This window comes from Acanthochromis polyacanthus, chromosome 17 (genome assembly GCF_021347895.1).
Source record: "Acanthochromis polyacanthus isolate Apoly-LR-REF ecotype Palm Island chromosome 17, KAUST_Apoly_ChrSc, whole genome shotgun sequence".
In the NCBI taxonomy this organism is placed as follows: Eukaryota; Metazoa; Chordata; class Actinopteri; family Pomacentridae; genus Acanthochromis; species Acanthochromis polyacanthus.
This window is the reverse complement of record NC_067129.1, coordinates 15,353,660-15,372,776: the sequence shown is the minus strand read 5'-3', so window position 1 is coordinate 15,372,776 and position 19,117 is coordinate 15,353,660. Positions and strand designations below refer to the sequence as shown.

The 19,117-nt window shown below is 38.9% G+C and overlaps 2 protein-coding genes across 2 annotated transcripts; both read right to left on the bottom strand.

Moving 5' to 3' along the window:
• Window positions 1-212: 212 nt before the first annotated feature.
• LOC127530510 (olfactory receptor 52D1-like) lies at window positions 213-3,152 on the bottom strand. The gene has a single exon (XM_051937377.1). The coding sequence runs from the start codon at window positions 2,153-2,155 to the stop codon at window positions 1,214-1,216; it is 942 nt and encodes a 313-aa protein (XP_051793337.1). The 5' UTR covers window positions 2,156-3,152; the 3' UTR covers window positions 213-1,213.
• Window positions 3,153-9,714: 6,562 nt separating this feature from the next.
• LOC110946772 (olfactory receptor 52A1-like) lies at window positions 9,715-10,677 on the bottom strand. Its single transcript, XM_022188272.1, has one exon. It carries the CDS (start codon window positions 10,675-10,677, stop codon window positions 9,715-9,717), a length of 963 nt encoding a protein of 320 aa, XP_022043964.1.
• Window positions 10,678-19,117: the final 8,440 nt, after the last annotated feature.

Genomic DNA, 19,117 nt, shown 5'->3' with positions numbered 1-19,117 from the left:
GTTGACTAAAAATAGTCCAGAAAGCATGAACAAAAGAGTCATCCAAGATTTCACAGAACAATAGAAGCATTAATAATATTCTCCCATTTACGGACGTCAGCTACTCTGTCCTGCAGTGTCTGTGCTCGTACTTGTAGACGTACGAAGGAATGATTTGAAGATTTGGTTGCTACGTTTTGTAAACAGAGCAGCAGAAGTCCTTTAAATTAAACTACACAGTAATAATGTTGCTATTGTATCAGCACACATAATTAAGTGCATTTGTATATTTGCTTTTCATTGTTTGTGTGAAAGATTATTATTTCAACTGCATGCAAACCATTGCATCATCAGCCGTATGATGTGACTGCGCACAGTCACTGTCAAATAAATTAATCTGTTTAATCATTTGTTTCACATGTAATGCAAACATCTAATTCTTTAGTTTATATCAACAAATCTAAATTATTTGTTTTTTAATCACCCTTATGAATGTGTTGATGGTGAGGAAAATATCAATCTATCAATATTTGTGCTTTAGTTACTGTTGTAAATTATGCACAGGATTTCTGCAGATTAGAATTTTCTCTTTTAAATTACATATATAAGATTTCAGTTATTGCAAAACCAAGCACATAATAGAGCTTAGGTGAAAATGAATTTGTGTTTTCAGCTCACTGTGGCATCCAAAGTATTTAATGAACAGGAAGAGAGTGTATAAATCTATGCAAAATTCAAAGAGGATGACATACACTGAAAGAAATCACTGCCCTACAAATTCAGATTTAAACACAAAACAGTAGATTTTTATTGACTGGTCCAAATAATACAAACAGCAGTCATACTTCACATCATGTGTATCACATATTCTTGAATCAAATTTTCACATTTCCCTCTTCTATTTTACTGTTTGACATTGAACAGTTTTAGTAACTATGTTAACAGCTGTGTGTAAAAGTCCCACAGATAAAAAATAAGCACATCATTTCTGCTCTGTGATCTGGTTACGGGAGGCGGAACAAACAAAGAGGCTGAAAGTCACCAGGAATTCACTGTGGCATGACATGAATTCAGCTGTTTTCCTCGGCACCGGCTGGTCTAGTTAAAGTAAATGAGAGCGCAAATGTGATTAAACAACGCGAGGAAACAGGACATTCTGCTTGTCATGTGTTCTCAGGGGCTTCACAGCACCATGCAAGACACACTCTTACTGCACAGCAACATCACAGCTTGGCTACATCATTTGAACTTGCCTGCTTTTTCTGCTGAGCAGACTAAAGAGTCGCGCCCTGATGAGTCCAATACTCAAACCATAGATCACTGGATTAAGGAGGGGAGGGAATATCAGAAAGTACAGGGACAAAAACAACTTGGTTTGGTAAGACAGGTGACTACTGTCAAATCGACCTTGTGCTATTTCAAAAAAGCACCCAAAAGAGTAGTTAAGTATTGCTAGTAGGTGAGGGGTGCTGGTCCGCAGGGCTTTGAATTTAGATTTACTGAATGACAAATAACATATTCTCAGGATGTGTCCATATGAGTAAAAGATCATGACCAGCTGCGGAGCTGTATACAGAGCTACAGTTAATAAACCAACAATGTTTGCAATAAAAGTGTCTGTGCATGCAAGTCTTACCAGTAAGTAGTTTATACAGTACAACTTTTCTATGGTTCTCCCACAGTATGGCAGCTGAAGAGTGAAAAATAAAACAATGAGAAATGCCAGCATGGGGTAGAGCCACATGAGAACAATGAGTTTAACAACTCTCTGTGACATGATTGTATGATAAGACAGGGGATGACAAATGGCCACATATCTGTCATAGCTCATCACTGCTAGAATAGTGAATTCAGTGATTGCATATGTGTGTATAGCATAGACCTGAGTCTGGCAGAAATACAGAGATATCTCATGTGTCTGTGACAGCAGGTTGACCAGCAGCGCCGGCAGCAAGACGGTGCCTCCGTACAAGCTGTTCACAGCCAGGTTACACAGCAGCACATACATTGGCTCATGCAGGCTTTTCTCACGATAAATGACTCCAATTAATACAACATTTTCAGCAATGATGGCAACATATATAACCATGAAAATGCAGAAGTAAACCGCCTTCAGGTCTTCCAGTCCATAGTATTCAGTCAGATAAAAAGATGTCACTTTTGAGAAATTTTTCATGCTGACACAGATGCATCAAAAGAGTTGACATTCAGTAAGGTTTACTGCACTGAGCTGCTTTTATACCTTTACTTTTCTTCTCCTCTGAGATGAGGTCATGTGGTGTTCCCTACACAACAATAATTTCATGTCAAATCTTCCAGTTCCCAGTTGTGGAGCGATCCTCAGTGTCAATAACTTCCTTTGCTAATGACGACATTGAGATTAAAAGCAACAATTTTCTGAAGAGTGTAATTTGCAGATTAGTTGAAGTTGATGTAGTTTGTGGGAATATTAATGTATGATGCCAAAGTAAGCACGGCCAGAAAATGGGAAATCTCAGTGTTCTTTAGCAAATAGCTTTATGTACCTTGGCATTGTCATTTAACAGTTTCAAGTTTACACTAATGTCACACAGTAACACTACGAGCACTTAGAGAGATTGATTCATGGTTATTTCACTTCCAGTTTAATTTCACTTTTGCATCATGTTGTCCTTTAAGGTCGGGTATTTGAATCTCATCTACATTATACTCAACATATTTCACAATAATGTAGCCGCACAGTGCAGCTTAAATATTCCCAGTCCTCAGAGTTTCACTCATATCTGTTGCACATCAGCTGAACACACAGTCGTGTCTTTTTCTTGGTCCTGCAGTTGTGCTCGTCAGATCAGAGCTGAATGTAAAATCTTTGCCGGAACTTAGAATTCAGGCGGTTGCTGTTAGTTACAGCATGGAATAGACATTTACACCTACTCTTACTTTTTGGATGATAATTATTTGAAGATGTTTGTATTTCCTGGGTCCTATTTCTACAGCCGTTTCGGCATTTGCTTCCACTATATTATCACAACACTGTATTATATGCATACACTCACAGGTCATTTTATTAGGTACACCTGTTCAATTGCTTGTTAACACAAATAGCTTAAGAGTTAATCACATAGTGGCAACTCAGTACATTTAGTCATTGTTGGGTTTAAAACCTGAAAAACACGGAGACAGCACAAGGAAGGAGCAGGCGTCAACTAACCGTGACGTCAACCGTTGGTTTCAAAGCCGAGAAAATGAAGCCTGGATTTTGCTACTTCCTGGTCGCCGTTTTGGATTTTTTGGAGCCAGTGACGTAAAAAGCGTCATCAAACAGACTGGACCGGAGAGCAACTAGGGGCAGGATTGGCTGAGAACTATCCCGCCCACGTTTTACCGCAGAGGCTTCTGTTGCTGTCTATCAAGTATAGCCACGCCCCCTGGCTCCGCCAACTTTAACGATTTATTTAAAATTCAGTATTGATTTATTTTAAGATCGGCCATCTGATCTCTCATTTTGACCATGAAAACTAACAGGAAAAAAATCCTGAGCTGTAGAAAATCAGTCTATCAAATTTTATTTTTTCCAAAAATGAATTGGGGTCTATGGAGCAAAAGCTTTTTGGAGCCAACCCTAGCGGACGGCGTGATATTGCAAGTTTTTTACCCTTCCGGGTTTGCTTCAATTCTGGAGCCAGATGCTATGTCCACTATATATACAGTCTATGGGAAGGAGAGACAGTACTCGAGCTCTTGTATTTTACTTGCCTCAAGGGGAGAGAGACAGGCTGTACACACCGTAGCATCAGCCACCCAACTCCAAAGAGCCTGTGTCTCCCCTGCGTCTTTTTATTTGCTTCAGACAGGAATGTAACATAGAGGGTGGTACCATGACTCAGCATGAGATGACAATGGAAAAAAACCTTTTTCACAAGCAGTAAGATATTAACAGAAAGACCTTCAGAGGCAGACATGTGGTATTTGTGTCCGCTTTCTTCGTTATCTTTATCACCTTGAAGGCCTAGTTCTGGTCGCCTCTCAGTATGTACTGTGTCTACATGTTTCTGCCATAAAGTACACATAGAATCATGGTTTAAAGTACATACAGAGCCATGGTTCAAAAGGCACATGTGTTTCACAGTCACTCAATGATAAATTAGTGATAATCTAAAAGCAAGTATTCTATTCTAACTATCCTAAATATATTTCTTCTAACATAAGTACACACGTGGACAAAATTGTTGGTACCCCTCAGTTAAAGAAGGAAAAACCCACAATTCTCACTGAAATCACTTGAAACTCACAAAAGTAACAATAAATAAAAATTTATTGAAAATTAAATAATCAAAATCAGCCATCACTTTTGAATTGTTGATTAACATAATTATTAAAAAAAACAAACTAATGAAATAGGGCTGGACAAAAATGATGGTACCCATAACTTAATATTTTGTTGCACAACCTTTTGAGGCAATCACTGCAATTAAACGATTTCTGTATTTGTCAATGAGCGTTCTGCAGCTGTCAACAGGTATTTTGGCCCACTCCTCATGAGCAAACAGCTCCAGTTGTCTCAGGTTTGATGGGTGTCTTCTCCAAATGGCATGTTTCAGCTCCTTCCACATATGTTCAATGGGATTCAGATCTGGGCTCATAGAAGGCCACTTTAGAATAGTCCAACGCTTTTCTCTCAGCCATTCTTGGGTGTTTTTGGCTGTGTGTTTTGGATCGTTGTCCTGTTGGAAGACCCATGACCTGCAACTGAGACCAAGCTTTCTGACACTAGGCAGCACATTTCTCTCCAGAATGCCTTGATAGTCTTCAGATTTCATCGTACCTTGCACACTTTCAAGACACCCTGTGCCAGATGCAGCAAAGCAGCCCCAAAACATTACTGAGCCTCCTCCATGTTTCACCGTAGGGACAGTGTTCTTTTCTTCGTATGCTTGGTTTTTGAGTCTATGAACATAGAGTTGATGTGCCTTACCAAAAAGCTCCAGTTTGGTCTCATCTGTCCAAAGGACATTCTCCCAGAAGCTTTGTGGCTTGTCAACATGCATTTTTTGCAAATTCCAGTCTGGCTTTTTTATGAGTTTTTTTCAGCAGTGGTGTCCTCCTTGGTCGTCTCCCATGAAGTCCACTTTGGCTCAAACAACGACGAATGGTGCGATCTGACACTGATGTACCTTGGCCTTGGAGTTCACCTTTAATTTCTTTGGAGGTTGCTCTGGGCTCTTTGGATACAATTCCAACGATCCGTCTCTTCAATTTGTCAACAATTTTCCTCTTGCGGCCACGTCCAGGGAGGTTGGCTACTGTCCCGTGGGTCTTGAACTTCTGAATAATATGAGCCACTGTTGTCACAGGAACTTCAAGCTGTTTAGAGATGGTCTTATAGCCTTTACCTTTAAGATGTTTGTCTATAATTTTTTTCGGATGTCCTGGGACAATTCTCTCCTTGGCTTTCTGTTGTCCATGTTCAGTGTGGTACACACCTTTTCACCAAACAGCAGGGTGACTACTTGTCTCCCTTTAAATAGGCAGACTGACTGATTATGAGTTTGGAAACACCTGTGATGTCAATTAAATGACACACCTGAGTTAATCATGTCACTCTGGTCAAATAGTTTTCAATCTTTTATAGAGGTACCATCATTTTTGTCCAGGCCTGTTTCATTAGTTTGTTTTTTTTAAATAATTATGTTAATCAACAATTCAAAAATAATGGCTGTTTTTGATTATTTAATTTTCAATAAATTTTTATTTATTGTTACTTCTGTGAGTTTCAAGTGATTTCAGTGAGAATTGTGGGTTTTTCCTTCTTTAACTGAGGGGTACCAACAATTTTGTCCACGTGTGTACTTGCTGAAGTTCAAACTGAGCATCAGAATGGGAAATAAAATGAATTTACATAACTTTGAGCATGACATGGTTGTTGGTACCAGATGGGCTGGTCTGAGTATTTCACAAACTGCTGATCTACTGGGAATGGTCCAAAAAAGAGAAAATATCCAGCAGTTGTGTGAGCCAAAATGCCTTATTTATGTGAGAGGTCAGAGGAGAATGGGCAGACTGGTTGGAGAGGATAGAAAGGCAACAGTAACTCAAATAACCACTTGTTACAACCAAGGAATACACAATACCATCTCTGAACACACAAGAAGAAGAAGAACAGGAAACTGAGGCTACAATTCTCACACAGAAAATTGGACAGTTGAAAGAAGGTTGGAAAAGCGTTGCCTGGTCTGATGAGTCTTGATTTCAGCTGTGACAATCAGCTAGTCAGAATTTGGTATGAAAGCATGGATCCATCCTGCCTTGTATCAACAGACTCACTGGCTTCTTGTGTCTTTGTATTGGTAATAAATGAACAAACACTAATCTTTGCAGTACTGATAAATACTAGAATTATCATCAGTGCCTTATTAATACAACTATCTGATATCATTTGAAAATGTCAATATAAATGCATTTGTTAAATGAGTTTTCTCATCCTCTGTGAAAGGTGTGAAGAGTAGAGATGAGCTCACACAACCCTGGGAAACTCTGAGTTAGTAGCAATGAAAGCTGATTATATCAGATCCGTGCTCTATTTGCAAGAATTAAGTTGTAAACCTCTATTTGGATAATCTTTACCGGGAAGAGCTCTGGATGAAAGTTGCATATGTAGAATGTCATAAGAGAGCCCCAACTGTAGCTTTAGACCTGTCTGAATCAGAATCAGAATCAGAATCAGAATCAGAAAATGTATTGTCATTGTCACAAGAACAACGAAATTACGCTCGGAGCATCCATACAGAAGAGTTGATAAATGTAAAAAAAGACCTCACAGTAATAAATATCATAAATAGCTCAGTACAAAAAACCCACAATAATAAATACTAAATACCGTAAATCACCCAGTGCAACAAAGACATGACCGTTGGGGAAGAAGGATCACGAGAGAGGGGGGTGGTGAATAGTGACATTCTGCAACTATGCAAACCAGTTCAAATGTAGGACAACCTGTCTACATGATTCAGTATGATATACAGCAGACATAGGCCATACAACAGGTCATATATGGTCATTTTAAATAGTTCCTCTATTTTCACCAGCTCAGATGTAATTGGAAAAACTGACACAATTATTGGGACTATATATGATACTCTGATTGAAATATGTTCAGTCAGTGACTGTCTGAGGTGTGGAACTTACATATATCAGCAGCATATCATAAGCAATTTCCCTTCGGAGATGAATAAAGTGATTCTGATTCTGATTCAGATGCAGAATTTCCTCCATGGAGACACTTTACTAGGTGTTTACTGCAGCTGCCTTCAGTTGCTGCTTGTTTGTGGGTCTCTGTCTTCAGTTTTGTTTTCACACTGCGAAAAGCAGCTCAGTTGGGGTGAGGTCAAGTGACTGACTGAGAACATTTTATTTCTTTCCCCTAAAAAACATTTGGTTTGCTTTCGTGATTTGTTTCATGAGTCATTGTCCATCTGTACTGTGAAATGCTGTCCTGTCAGTTTTGCAGCATTTGACTGATTTCTGATTTCATCCTGCTGCGTCTATCAGCAATCACATCATCAGTAAACACCAGTAACCCAGTTCCATTAATAGCCAGTTACTAATGCCATTACACTGCTTTCACCACGTTTGACAGATAATGTGGTCTGTTTCCTTTCCTTCGCCCTTGTCCTGCCTTCCATCATTCTGGTACCTAAAAGTCTTTATTCTCTCTAATAGGTCTGCTTTGTGTTTTATCCAAATAATGGCCTCTTTCACTTTCATAGACATCTCTTTGGACTGCATTTTGAGAATTTCCAACAACAGCTACCAAATATGAATTTCGTGCCTGGAATCAACTCCAGACTTACTCTGTAAAGTGGGTTTGAGCTCTTTGAAATAAATCTCATTTATCTTTCTGTTTTGACAAAGGTAAATTAGTTTTATTGCTCCTTTAACATTGTGGGGCCTGACGTCATGACATTGTTGATTACAGAGTAAAGAAAAGGACAGAACCAGTGATGTGCACTGATAGACACCAAGTGGTGCTAGAGCACCTGCCTATTGACCTCAGTATCAAGCAGGTGGCCTCCCCTCTCAACCTTTAAAAAAAATTAACATTAAACACTCACACACAGACGACCCATGTCGCTACTCGCCCCGCCCCATCTTGTAACGTGAACATGAGGAGCAGACATGCCTGTGGCATCAGCTGCACAGTCCATAGGCATCTCCACCCTGACTGTAGCCACCAACCAGGTAACACCTAAAAGAAGCAAGTGTATTGTTCATAACTTTGGTTGTCAAGCCACACAGTGCATTTATTTGTCTCTGTTGTGAAGTAGTCTGTCTCATGCAGCGCTAAACAACCGTGCCTAAATTAGCCAACTGCCCGTGTTAGAAAGCCTTCATATTTCGATTGGAATATTTTCTGGGTTGTGTTATATATATGCATTTCCTCCTTTGCTGAGTTAACCGAATGTTGATGTTTTTCCTTAATGTCCCTGAACGCACCTCGAGTGCCGTGTTTTTCCTCTGTAGCTGCAGTTTGTTGACTAGTTTCTGCGGTGCACATGTTCAGACTGAATACATGTTGCATTTTCCTTTACTTGCTGTGTGTAAATGACCGAAGGTGAGTGGTCTTGTGTTCCCCCAGTGTAGAGCGTTCACTGTTCATTGTTACCTGTTGATCGTTATTCATACTTTATGTGACAGACATTAGCTTAGCTATTAGCCAATCACGTTGTAGATTGTCAGCACGTGTCTGGTTGCATTGCCAATGTTATGTGAGTTAATGTGATTGAAATACTAAGCCATACACAGTATTTTTCAGTTTATGCCATTGTGTTTATGTGCATTTTATGTTATTTCTCAGTATAATTATTATTTTTTGTGGCTGTACTGATGGCAAATGTGTCATTGATTTATTATTCCTGTTTGTAGTATTTCAGAGCCACAGCTATCACAGCACAGCTATCTGCCACAGCTGTCCATAGCACAACAGCCTTTTGAGTTATCCAGCAATAAATACCAATAGCCTGGAAAGTCTGGCTGCCTGTTCTCTAACAGGATCGCCTCATACCTTGTGCCACTCTGAAACCACCCACCTGGAGACCCTCTCTCCTCGGCTCATGAAACTGACAGGACACGCGATGAAATGATGATGTCTAAATTCATTTATTCATTTCTGAGGATTGAATTAAAAGTTTATGTCACTGGTAAAAGGTACACAAACCTTGTCATGTGATAAATTGGGGGTTTATATGGGGTAAGCTCAGAGTACAGATAGGCTGTCATATTTTGGCAGTACCTTTAAACACATTTTTGATTGAAGTCAAACACATTTTCAAAAGACAGCCTTAAAATGTCAAGTTCCATCTAATATGCAAGCATGCACAAACCAAAATCGTTCTGCAGCAAATTTAATCTAATCTTGCAAAGTAAACTATGACATGTTGCATGTTTCATTTTCTGAAACAGTTTTATAAATGAACTGACATAGAAACACTTTATATCTTTAAATTCATTAACATCAACAGTACATCATATTCAGATGCATCAGGTGAAAAATATATTTTGCTCTCCATTTCCACATTTTATATCATAGGTTTGCCTATCAGCATACATTAATTATTATTGTCAGCACTGTTAAATATAAAGATGAAATTAAAAAGAGCAGCAAAGGTTAAAGTAACTTAGGTTGTCACATAAGACTAATTATTTCATAAAGAGAACATTTTTGCCTTCATAACACAATGCATAATAGCACAGCAGCACCTAAGCTGTAGTCAGTGCTTTTGCTAATTTTGTGGGCAGAATTTTGTATTTGATAAACAGTTTCAGTATATGAACTCTTACTATCTTAGTGCCAAGTCCGTACAGCAACGGGTTGGTAATTGGAGGGATTATGACAAAATATAAAGACAAAAAGATCCGTAACTCTAAAGCTACATGACTCATTTCAAATCTAGTCTGGACAATTTCAAAAAAGGAGCCGATTGTGTAGTTCATCAAAGAAAATAAATGTGGGATGCATGTTTTCAGAGCTTTGGCTTGAGATTCCTTTTGTAATTTCCTACACACTCTTGAAATTTGTGCATAAGAGAAAACAATCATCACTAACTGGGGCACAACTAAGAGAAAAATGAACACTAGCCCCACAATACTTATGTACGGTGCATTTGAACATGAATTTTTAACCAGCTCCATGTTCACACAGTACAATTTTGGGATGACTTTGCCGCAGATGCGCAGCTGTAAGGTTAGTGAGTAAAAACATGCAAAGATAATCAGTGGGTACAGGATTACCAGTGCAAGAAGCTTCCACATTTTCGAATTAGACATGATGCTGTGGTAGTGAAGCGGATAACATATGGCAACATATCTGTCATATCCCATAAGCGCTAAAACACAAAACTCCCCGCTCGCATATGTGTGCAGGAAATAGACTTGAGCCATGCACCACTTGGCAGGCACTTCATGCGTCTCAGATAGGAGCACAGCCATAGTTGCAGGTAACAAAGCGGTGCTGCCGTACATTTCATTGAGAGATAACAGGCATATGAACACATTCATAGGCTGATGCAGCTCCTTGTTTTGGTGTAGAATAGAAATGAGCAGTGAATTCAAAATGATGGTAACAAAGTAGACCAGGAGGAAAACACTAAACATGCCATGTTTGTGCTTTTCCATGACAGCATATGCAGCCATTTTGAATGCTGCAGCTGTTGTGTTGTCCATTCTTCACTTCAATTCTGGAAAGAAAGAAAAAACATATGAAATGTAAAAGCAATTTTACTTTGAAGACAAATGCTTTATATGGCATAGATTTTATAATATGCACAAAACAGCAAAAAAATGCATAAAAATTGTAGAAAAACACAGTAAAACTGCTTTTTTGGAAAAAAGGGGTTCAAATATACAACTTTGGTACTGAGTACCATAGGATTTGCACCAATATTCACAATCTTATGAAGTATTTCCATCTAAATCACCTGTTACAGCTACAGGTTCAGAGTACAGAAACATACATTTAGAAACAGAGTCTACTGTCCTCCTCTCCTCACAGCAGAGTGTGCTTGTTAAGTTTGGGTGGGCTTTTAAGGTTCTTCAGGTTCTCTTGTTGCCATGGCTACCAAAGCATCATCGTCTGAAACTCCTTCGCTGTCGTCCTTTTCTGTCGTGCTGATATTAAGAGAAGTTCATTCACATACAGAAGGTATAGATAATGTATACATTTATCGCTGCAGCTGAGAGTGTATATTTCCAACAGAAGTCATGTTAGTGAGTCATACTGAACCAAAGTTCCTTTTCACCACATAGAACAGGTGTGTCACATTAATTCTGACATGCATTTGAAAAAGAATGAGTCATAGCTGCCTGAATTTCTGAAATCTTACTGACCTTGTTCAAATATTCACTATAAATCTTTTGTCACCTGGACTTGAGGCTATGTCGAGTTTTTGTTTGTTTTTTTTCCCACAAATTTGCCCTCCACTCGGTAATCCTGTGTTTGTGTACGTGTGCTAAAGCCAGACATTGCTTGAGGCCTGCAGCAATTTTCTGAAGGTATCGGAGGCAAATTCCTAATACTGAGTGTGTGTGTCCAGGTATTACTCATGTTATGGTGACGTAATATCTGTTTACATGGTCACCCGAAGCAAGTCCCTCTAACATAAATCATTAAATTTAAAGGCGTGGGTAATAGTTATATGGCTAATGTTAGAATAAGTCTCCAGGAAATGAATGTAAGTCAGTGCAGAGTCCTCTGTAAGTATGTGGACTTGTTGGATGAGAAAAAAAGCACATCAACTGATTCCGTGGCTCCCAACAGGAGGATGACAGAGTGGCCTTAACCTTTTATAAAGGTCTTCGGTGCCTAAAAGCAGAAAAACTGGAGGCGAAACAAAGCTCAGACTTAAAGTGGGTCATTGCAGCAGCTGTATTTTCAGCAAGAAGGTTGAACATTATACAACACAAGTCACACACAGCACACATAAGACACAATCAATACTGCATCTTTTCTCAACCACCTGTGAATAAAGGAAGTCAGAAAGCATCAGAGCTTCACAGGGACAAAACACAAGTTTAGTTTGCACAACGGCTCAATGCACCATAGATGAAGTTGAACCCAGATTCATCAACTGAATTCAGGCCACAGGAAGCGGCCCACACATCATATCTGGTCCGTCTGTCCGTTCAGCTTACATACAGAAGTAGAGGCCTGACCGAGGCCCTCAGGTAGCCATAGGTCATATCACAATGTGATGCTGCAAATTAAATTACTGGTAGAAGTAGAAGGTTTGTTGAAAAGGTAATGAAAATAATCTTTCAGCATGTATTTGTTTTTTGTACCCACACATTACAATCTTAAATATTAGCAACTTGTGATACAAATGACTACTTTTACTGTAGTTTTACTCTCATTTTTCTCTTTTTCGTTCCTTATTATGGTTCTGATTTTAAACTTTTCTGCATTGACTCTGTATAGATAAATCAATAGATAATGTACTGCTGATATAAAATTGTATTTGTGTGTCAGGATACTGTATGGGGATACCATCCAGATCCTCTACTGATAACACTCAAATGTTAAAGTAAAGGCGTTTTACGATAAATTAGTAAACACATTAGAGACCATTAGTTCACTTTGTGTTGTTATTCCTCTGGAAAGCAATTAGACAGTATTGTTTTGCCACAGGTGAGACCTCTTTGGACAGCACCTGGAGAATGGAGACTAGGGCCGAGAGAAACACGGTAATGACTTCCCTTCGGAAAACACTGATGCAACGCTGATGAAACTGTGTCCGAAGAGTCGTGTCCTTTGAGATGATGCAAGTCAGAGCGATAATTTGTTCAGGCATTTATTTCTTTATATCTCAACAAACAGATTAAACCAAGTATCTCAGTGATGCTTACTGTAGAAGTTTGTTTTTTACATTTATTCAGTGGAATGAGAAGAACAAAATTGAAGAGTTGATGACAAAATGAGGCAGAAAATAATGTTTCCCTAAATTAACTGCACCCTGGAAGGGATGGGTATGTTTTACTAGAAGTAAAATTGTTGCCTGGAAAATCCAGACTGACTTTATTTATGTATTAATATAAATACAAATAAAGGCAGTCTGGCATTGTGATGACAGGAGACGATTTCAAAAAGGAGGGGCTAACGAATGCAGCTTGAACGAGAAAGAACCAATCAGCGTAACACGGATGTGACGCACAAACAAATCGACCTTGTTCGTCCATGTAGTCCAAACAACAATGGCATGCAGCCGAGAAAGCGTCGCGGTGAATGATTACTGCCGTTTTTGTCACAAAAATCTGCGAATACATGGGGTACTCTCAAGTACAACACTTATTTTTGAAAAGGCTACGCAACAAAAGACTCCTTCCGAACGATTAGCGGTGTTAGGAATAACTTTAAATCGGAGCCAAACCAAGTCGGTGCGTATGTGTAAAAGTTGCTTAAATTTACTCACACGTTTGGAATGGGATTTTCCTCTGTACAAACAATGGCAAGAAGGCAAAAGTAACGAGCCATCCACTCCCTCCTCATCGTCGGAAACGTCAAGTGAAAAGAGGCAACGACTAATGCCATCCAAAACGCCAAGAGACCACAAAAAGATTCGCTTTGGCCCCCCTCCTCCTCCTCCTCCGGCATCATCTTTATGGGTAATCCAGGCGCTGAAGATGACGCAGCATTAACTCCCGCCTCCCGTGGTATGATTGGTCGTACCAAACTGTACCGGGAGGGAAACGCGATTCAATTCGCACAATGCCAAACTGACTCTCCTGTATCTCCTAACATGGAGATAGGAGATTACATGGAGATTCAGTTTGGATTTTCCAAGCTAGTAAAATTGTACACGGCGATAGCAATGATTGATTGAATAATAATCAGCCACTGCTTTTATCGGACTTTGGGCTTCTCATCTATAAAAGACACCTGCTCCCATTTCTCCCAGTAAAGGTAATCACTGGTTGTGGGTTACAGTCTGATGGTGTCTAAAAGAGGTCCCTTCATCCACTAGCTGAAGTCACAGTCCTCAAGTTGCCAGACCGTGGACTGCATATAAAAGACGCGTGAAGCAACCTTGATGTCAGCCATTGGTTTGTGGGTTACTGATTTAAGGCCTAAAGTTTGCAATTTAGTCATTGCCAGTCTTTTGAATTTTCTTTTGACAAATGAGTGTTGGATCCAACTGGAACCTCAGGGACACTACACAAGGCCATATGGTAGTGATTTGTCAATCCCAATTGGCCCTGCCCTAAAGCATACCCTGCTTTACTGTCTATTTTCCTCGAAATGGGACATAATTTACTAAATGAACATCATGCCATGTTAAAGAGGACTTGAGAGTAGCAACTGAGACCATCAACTCAGTAGGAAAATGTTTACTTGGGTGACAAATCAAGGGAGAGATGGGGTAATTTTCTCACAGGTCACCCCCTGCTGGGTGTTAGAAAAAATGCAGCTTTAAAATTCTGCTCTTTTCAGACTCCGAGGATATGTCTATCTTTGGTGGTGGCCTTTCATGTAATGAGGTCCTTATAAGGTTGAAAAGTGCTGTTGATTGAAGCTATAAAAGCCCACAGTTAAAATCCTAACCTGAACTGTCTCTCTAAGCAATCTAAAATCCTGGAAAGGAAGGTGACAGCTATTGGATGCAGCGATACTGATTTCTGTCAGGCGTCTTTCTTTTATCCGCTACATTAGAATCTTCATGGCGGGTTTTTACTCTTCTTGAACTATGTGGTGGGAAATAACTTGTTTTCCTCTGACTGGCTCACAATGTCGGCCATGTGACGGTGACATAAGCCCTGGTTTTTCAGTCCAGTTGAGAAGTTGAAACTGCCAAAACCTATTTCTGTCGCCGGAGAAGTAGAACATATAAAAAGATGCCACCTTGATTTCAAAACTCATTTGTCAGTCCAGTCACCTGACCACATTTTGATTGCTTCTTTGCTTCTTGGGCCACTATTACCTCTGCCAGAAAAGAAGTTGTAATTTCTGGAGCAAGGAAAATAAAAAGCATTTTCAAAGCAACTGAAACATTACATATCATTGACATATTGGCAACCACACACCATGACACGATGTAATGTGATGTAATAGTGAGTAGTGCTGTTTCTGTTTTTTCAGTAGACACCTGATTACCCATCCTATTCTATTTTTACTTCTACTTTAAATTTTCTAGGTTTACATTCACAATCATACTGAATCATTTTAAAAGTCTGGTCTTGATCTTGAAGGTTAATACATTGTACAAGCTTAAATGTGAAATTTTCATCGGGTGAACAAAATGCTCTGCTCTGCAAATGTCCCTGACTCTACAGAAATGCATTAGTGGCAATTAATTTTGTCTTCTCTGACATTTGAATATAGAAAAAAGGGTGACGTCTGTATTCATGCCCTCAATCTCAGTAAACCAACGAGGGTTAAAAATGTGCATGTGTTTTTAAATCAGACCAAAAATCACTTTCTGAGGAATGTTTGTCTCTTGTCTCATGACAACATTCGGTCACGAGTCAGACACAGCATTGCAGTTTTCCTAAATGTGATTAAGAATAGCATGTTCTTTTAGGGATGCCGATAATTCCTTAATTTAAAACCCAGTGACCAGTGTGCTGCTGCATATTATCTTCACTCCTCCCTCCTGGCCAAAATACAAACAGGCCTGGGTCTAATCCTCATTTTGGAGCAACACTGTCAGACGCAAGAATGTTTTGTCAGCGTGTGCTTGGTTTGGCACTCATGGTCGTCTTACTGCTTAATGGTAAGTCTTTATTTAACATATCTGCATGTTTTTTGGGGACTCTTATCTGCATATTCTCACCCTTTTCAGAGAAATATAGACTATATTATTTTATTCATAAAGGAAAGCAATTTTACTTTAAACATAGCGAACATTCTCCATCTGTGATTACAGTAGTTGAAAATGAGGCTGCATCCTTCCCCTGGTCTTGTCCCAGCCTAAGCGGAGTGTGTAGAAAAGTTTGCCTCCCAACAGAAATGTTCTTTGGACCTCTGGGCTGCGGGAAAGGCTTCTTGTAAGTGTTAATGTGCAGATGCAGTATGTGAATTCACTGTACATATATAGTTGCAGGTGAAAAATAACTCTTTTTTTAAAAAAAATCCCTAGGTGCTGTGTGTCTCATTTTCTTTGAGGAATGCTGCATCAGTCCTGAAGTTGTTCAGTCATGCCAGAAGACTTTCAAAACCGAACACAAGATGAGCAAACAGAAGATACTGTTGTAGAGGATCGTACTTGGCTTCCTAACTCTGATAACTCTATAACATGATGGACTCTGTCGTATTAAATTAACTGCTTATAGATTTAGTAAAATGTTACATAAAATGTGTTTGCCTCCTAATATTTTTTTTTTGTAACTATTTTGTTACTCGTCAAAATTTGTGTAGATTTTTTCCAAATCTAAAACAGTACATTTTCTAATATGTTTTGCCATCCATTGGTCTTTAATTCATTTTCTTGCACATTTGCTGCACATCATTGTTCTGAGTGCAATCCAAGTTCATATTCAGTTTTCACTCATTTTTGCTTCTTATTCAAGAAAATGAAGCAAAAAACAAGATTCTTCCTAAACATGCTATTGGGCAGATTTTTTTTTTTGAATTTCCTTTTAAGTTCGTAACTAAATGGAATCTAAAGATGCACAGATTATGCAAAAACATAAATGACTTCATCCAAAATCTTCCCCATTCCTGTCCTTTACAAATGTACTTGTACAGTATATCAGTGGTTTGATCTAATTCAATAAGCTGCATTTTCATTGGAAAAGGAACACAAGACCACTGCACTCAAAGATGTGCAACGGGAAATACATCAACATCTGGAGCAGCGTGCACAAAGGCCTGTCTGCACAGAGTTCTTGATGATTTACTTGAAATTGGTGTACTAGCCTTTGTTGGACTTGTTGTTGATAAAGCTAATGACAACTTTAAACCAAATACGAGGACATCAGCTACAGTACATGAAGCTCAAGGGCAGACTTAAGATAACAAATGGCATTATTTCAACATGCAGGCTAAATACGCCAGTATTTTACACCACACATTACTGTAACTTCATTTGCAACATTGCCAGTAGGAGCTGTTGGTTAAGCAGCCTGAACCATCTGTGTGAGCAACTTGAGCCATATTGTTAAAAATGGCTGCAGTTTAAGGCTAGTAAAAGGATTGCAAACAAGAAAAATAATTGACTGGTTTTATAAGTTGACATCATTTTTGCACAATGCAATAATATAAACAGATCTTGGCTTTGATTTACTAAAGTGAAGCATATTTTTCCTCCATTTTGACATCAAATCACATTGTTTTCAATGTCATTCTTATATCATTTAGCAACATGATAAAGAGATGATGCAACTGAAATATGGCATCACTCACAAGGACGCGCTTCCTAATCACCTGTGGGTCAGAGTCTGTACAGACATAGAAGTCAGTTTTGGGAGGCAGAGCCATCAACAACAACAGTGGACTCACTCTCAGATGATACAATTATAACTCCCAAAGGTAAGCAGCTTAATGCTGGGAGGTTTAGGAGAGGGGAAATGTTGTGGTTTCTCACTCAGGGCCTGCAATACAGGGGAGCTGGAGGGAGTTTAGCTTCTCTAAATAAGTCGTATACTCCGGTTTTTATTTTTCTGAGTAGGTGGATGAGTGTTCAATCTTTAAAGTATTGACATAAAATTTTTGGCATGCATGTGTATTTTTTATTGTCTTTATCATCATGAATCATGCATGAAACTGGGCTTTTATTAGTGTATGATTCATTCATGAAGGCGATTCATCACTAATTCACTTTAATACACATACAGTACCAGTGCAAAGTCCTAAACTTAACTCATTTTAAGTTAAAAATTAGAGGAAAAAAACTCTTCTCTGTGCCAACCACAGTAAAACAATTCAACAAACTTAACCTTACATAGTGCTGAAAGCAGACAGCAGCTGCTACTTTTCATCTAATTTTCCTTATTCTTATTATTCAAAGTCGTATTAACAGGAATTATGGTAAATAAAAGGTCAGTGAAGTGCTTTAGAAATGTTGGGTCTCCCTTTTCTGACACCAAAAAGTGAAAAAAGTGAACAGCTGCCAAAAGACATGTTCCACTTTCCATAAATAATTCATTTACCTTCAGACTCATCTTCTGGTGCATTCTGACACAGTACATATTATGAAAAAGTCACTAAAATGTTCAGTCTGTGACCTTTTTGATAAAAATGACTTTGCCCACAAAGACAGCATGGTATCTTCTTGTCTGAACATTTTATATTTCAATCTAGGATGACTGGAGGGTTCGACGTGAGGGCAGTAAAACACTTTGGTGACGTTGTGACTGAGTGCTTTGCGGGGTACTGTCTATTTTTAGGCCCCATAGTTACAAGGCCTACCTTAAAAATTGTGATAGTTCACTCAGTTGCTCTTACAGTTAGTCCAAAAATCATTAATTAAAATAATATGACAATTGAAAATGTTAAATTGTGCTTTGCCATGCATTATCAAATTTACTGTTACATTCTTTACATAAGGACTGGGCCATCTTGTTGCACATTTTCATGCCTCCGGGTGGTGTAATCTCTTCCTGGCTTTACTCTGAGAGCACATTTTACGTGATCACTACTGGTTAAAGTTCTAAGAGCAGCAAACTGGTCACTGTTCTTGTTCTGTCCTAGAGTCTTGCATTGTGTCACCGCTGTGATCTGTAAGGACTGCTTGGTGTGAAATTTTTAGTCTTGTTTTCCACATCATGTGTATATTAACAGAAAGCAAAATGACTCCCTACCTGAGTCAGAACTAATTTCTTTTGTTAAAAGAGTCTACAGAGACTCATAAAAGGGAGAGGACACAGAGTCATCATTCATCTCATAAAACTGTAGCCACAGCAGCAGGCTTCACAGATGCCCTGCAGCGAGATTTAAGTTTTGACACTGGCAGAAGAGGATTTACTCCACAGGCTGTCCGACTCCAATTACACGAGAGATCAGCGTGGGGTGGCATCACTGGAAAAACACAATCCTGGGAGCATCCTCCACTTCTATTTGGTTTTTGAAAGGTCAAGCCAGTTCTGTCCTTCATCATATAAGTCAACCAGCTGGAAAATGATAAAACTGGGAGCGTCATATGTAAAGAAATTTGCTAAACAGCCATGTCTTTTA

Coding starts and splice junctions, on each gene's coding strand:
- LOC110946772 (XM_022188272.1), bottom strand. CDS start 10,677: ATGGACAACACAACAGCTGCAGCATTCAAAATGGCTGCATATGCTGTC.
- LOC127530510 (XM_051937377.1), bottom strand. CDS start 2,155: ATGAAAAATTTCTCAAAAGTGACATCTTTTTATCTGACTGAATACTAT.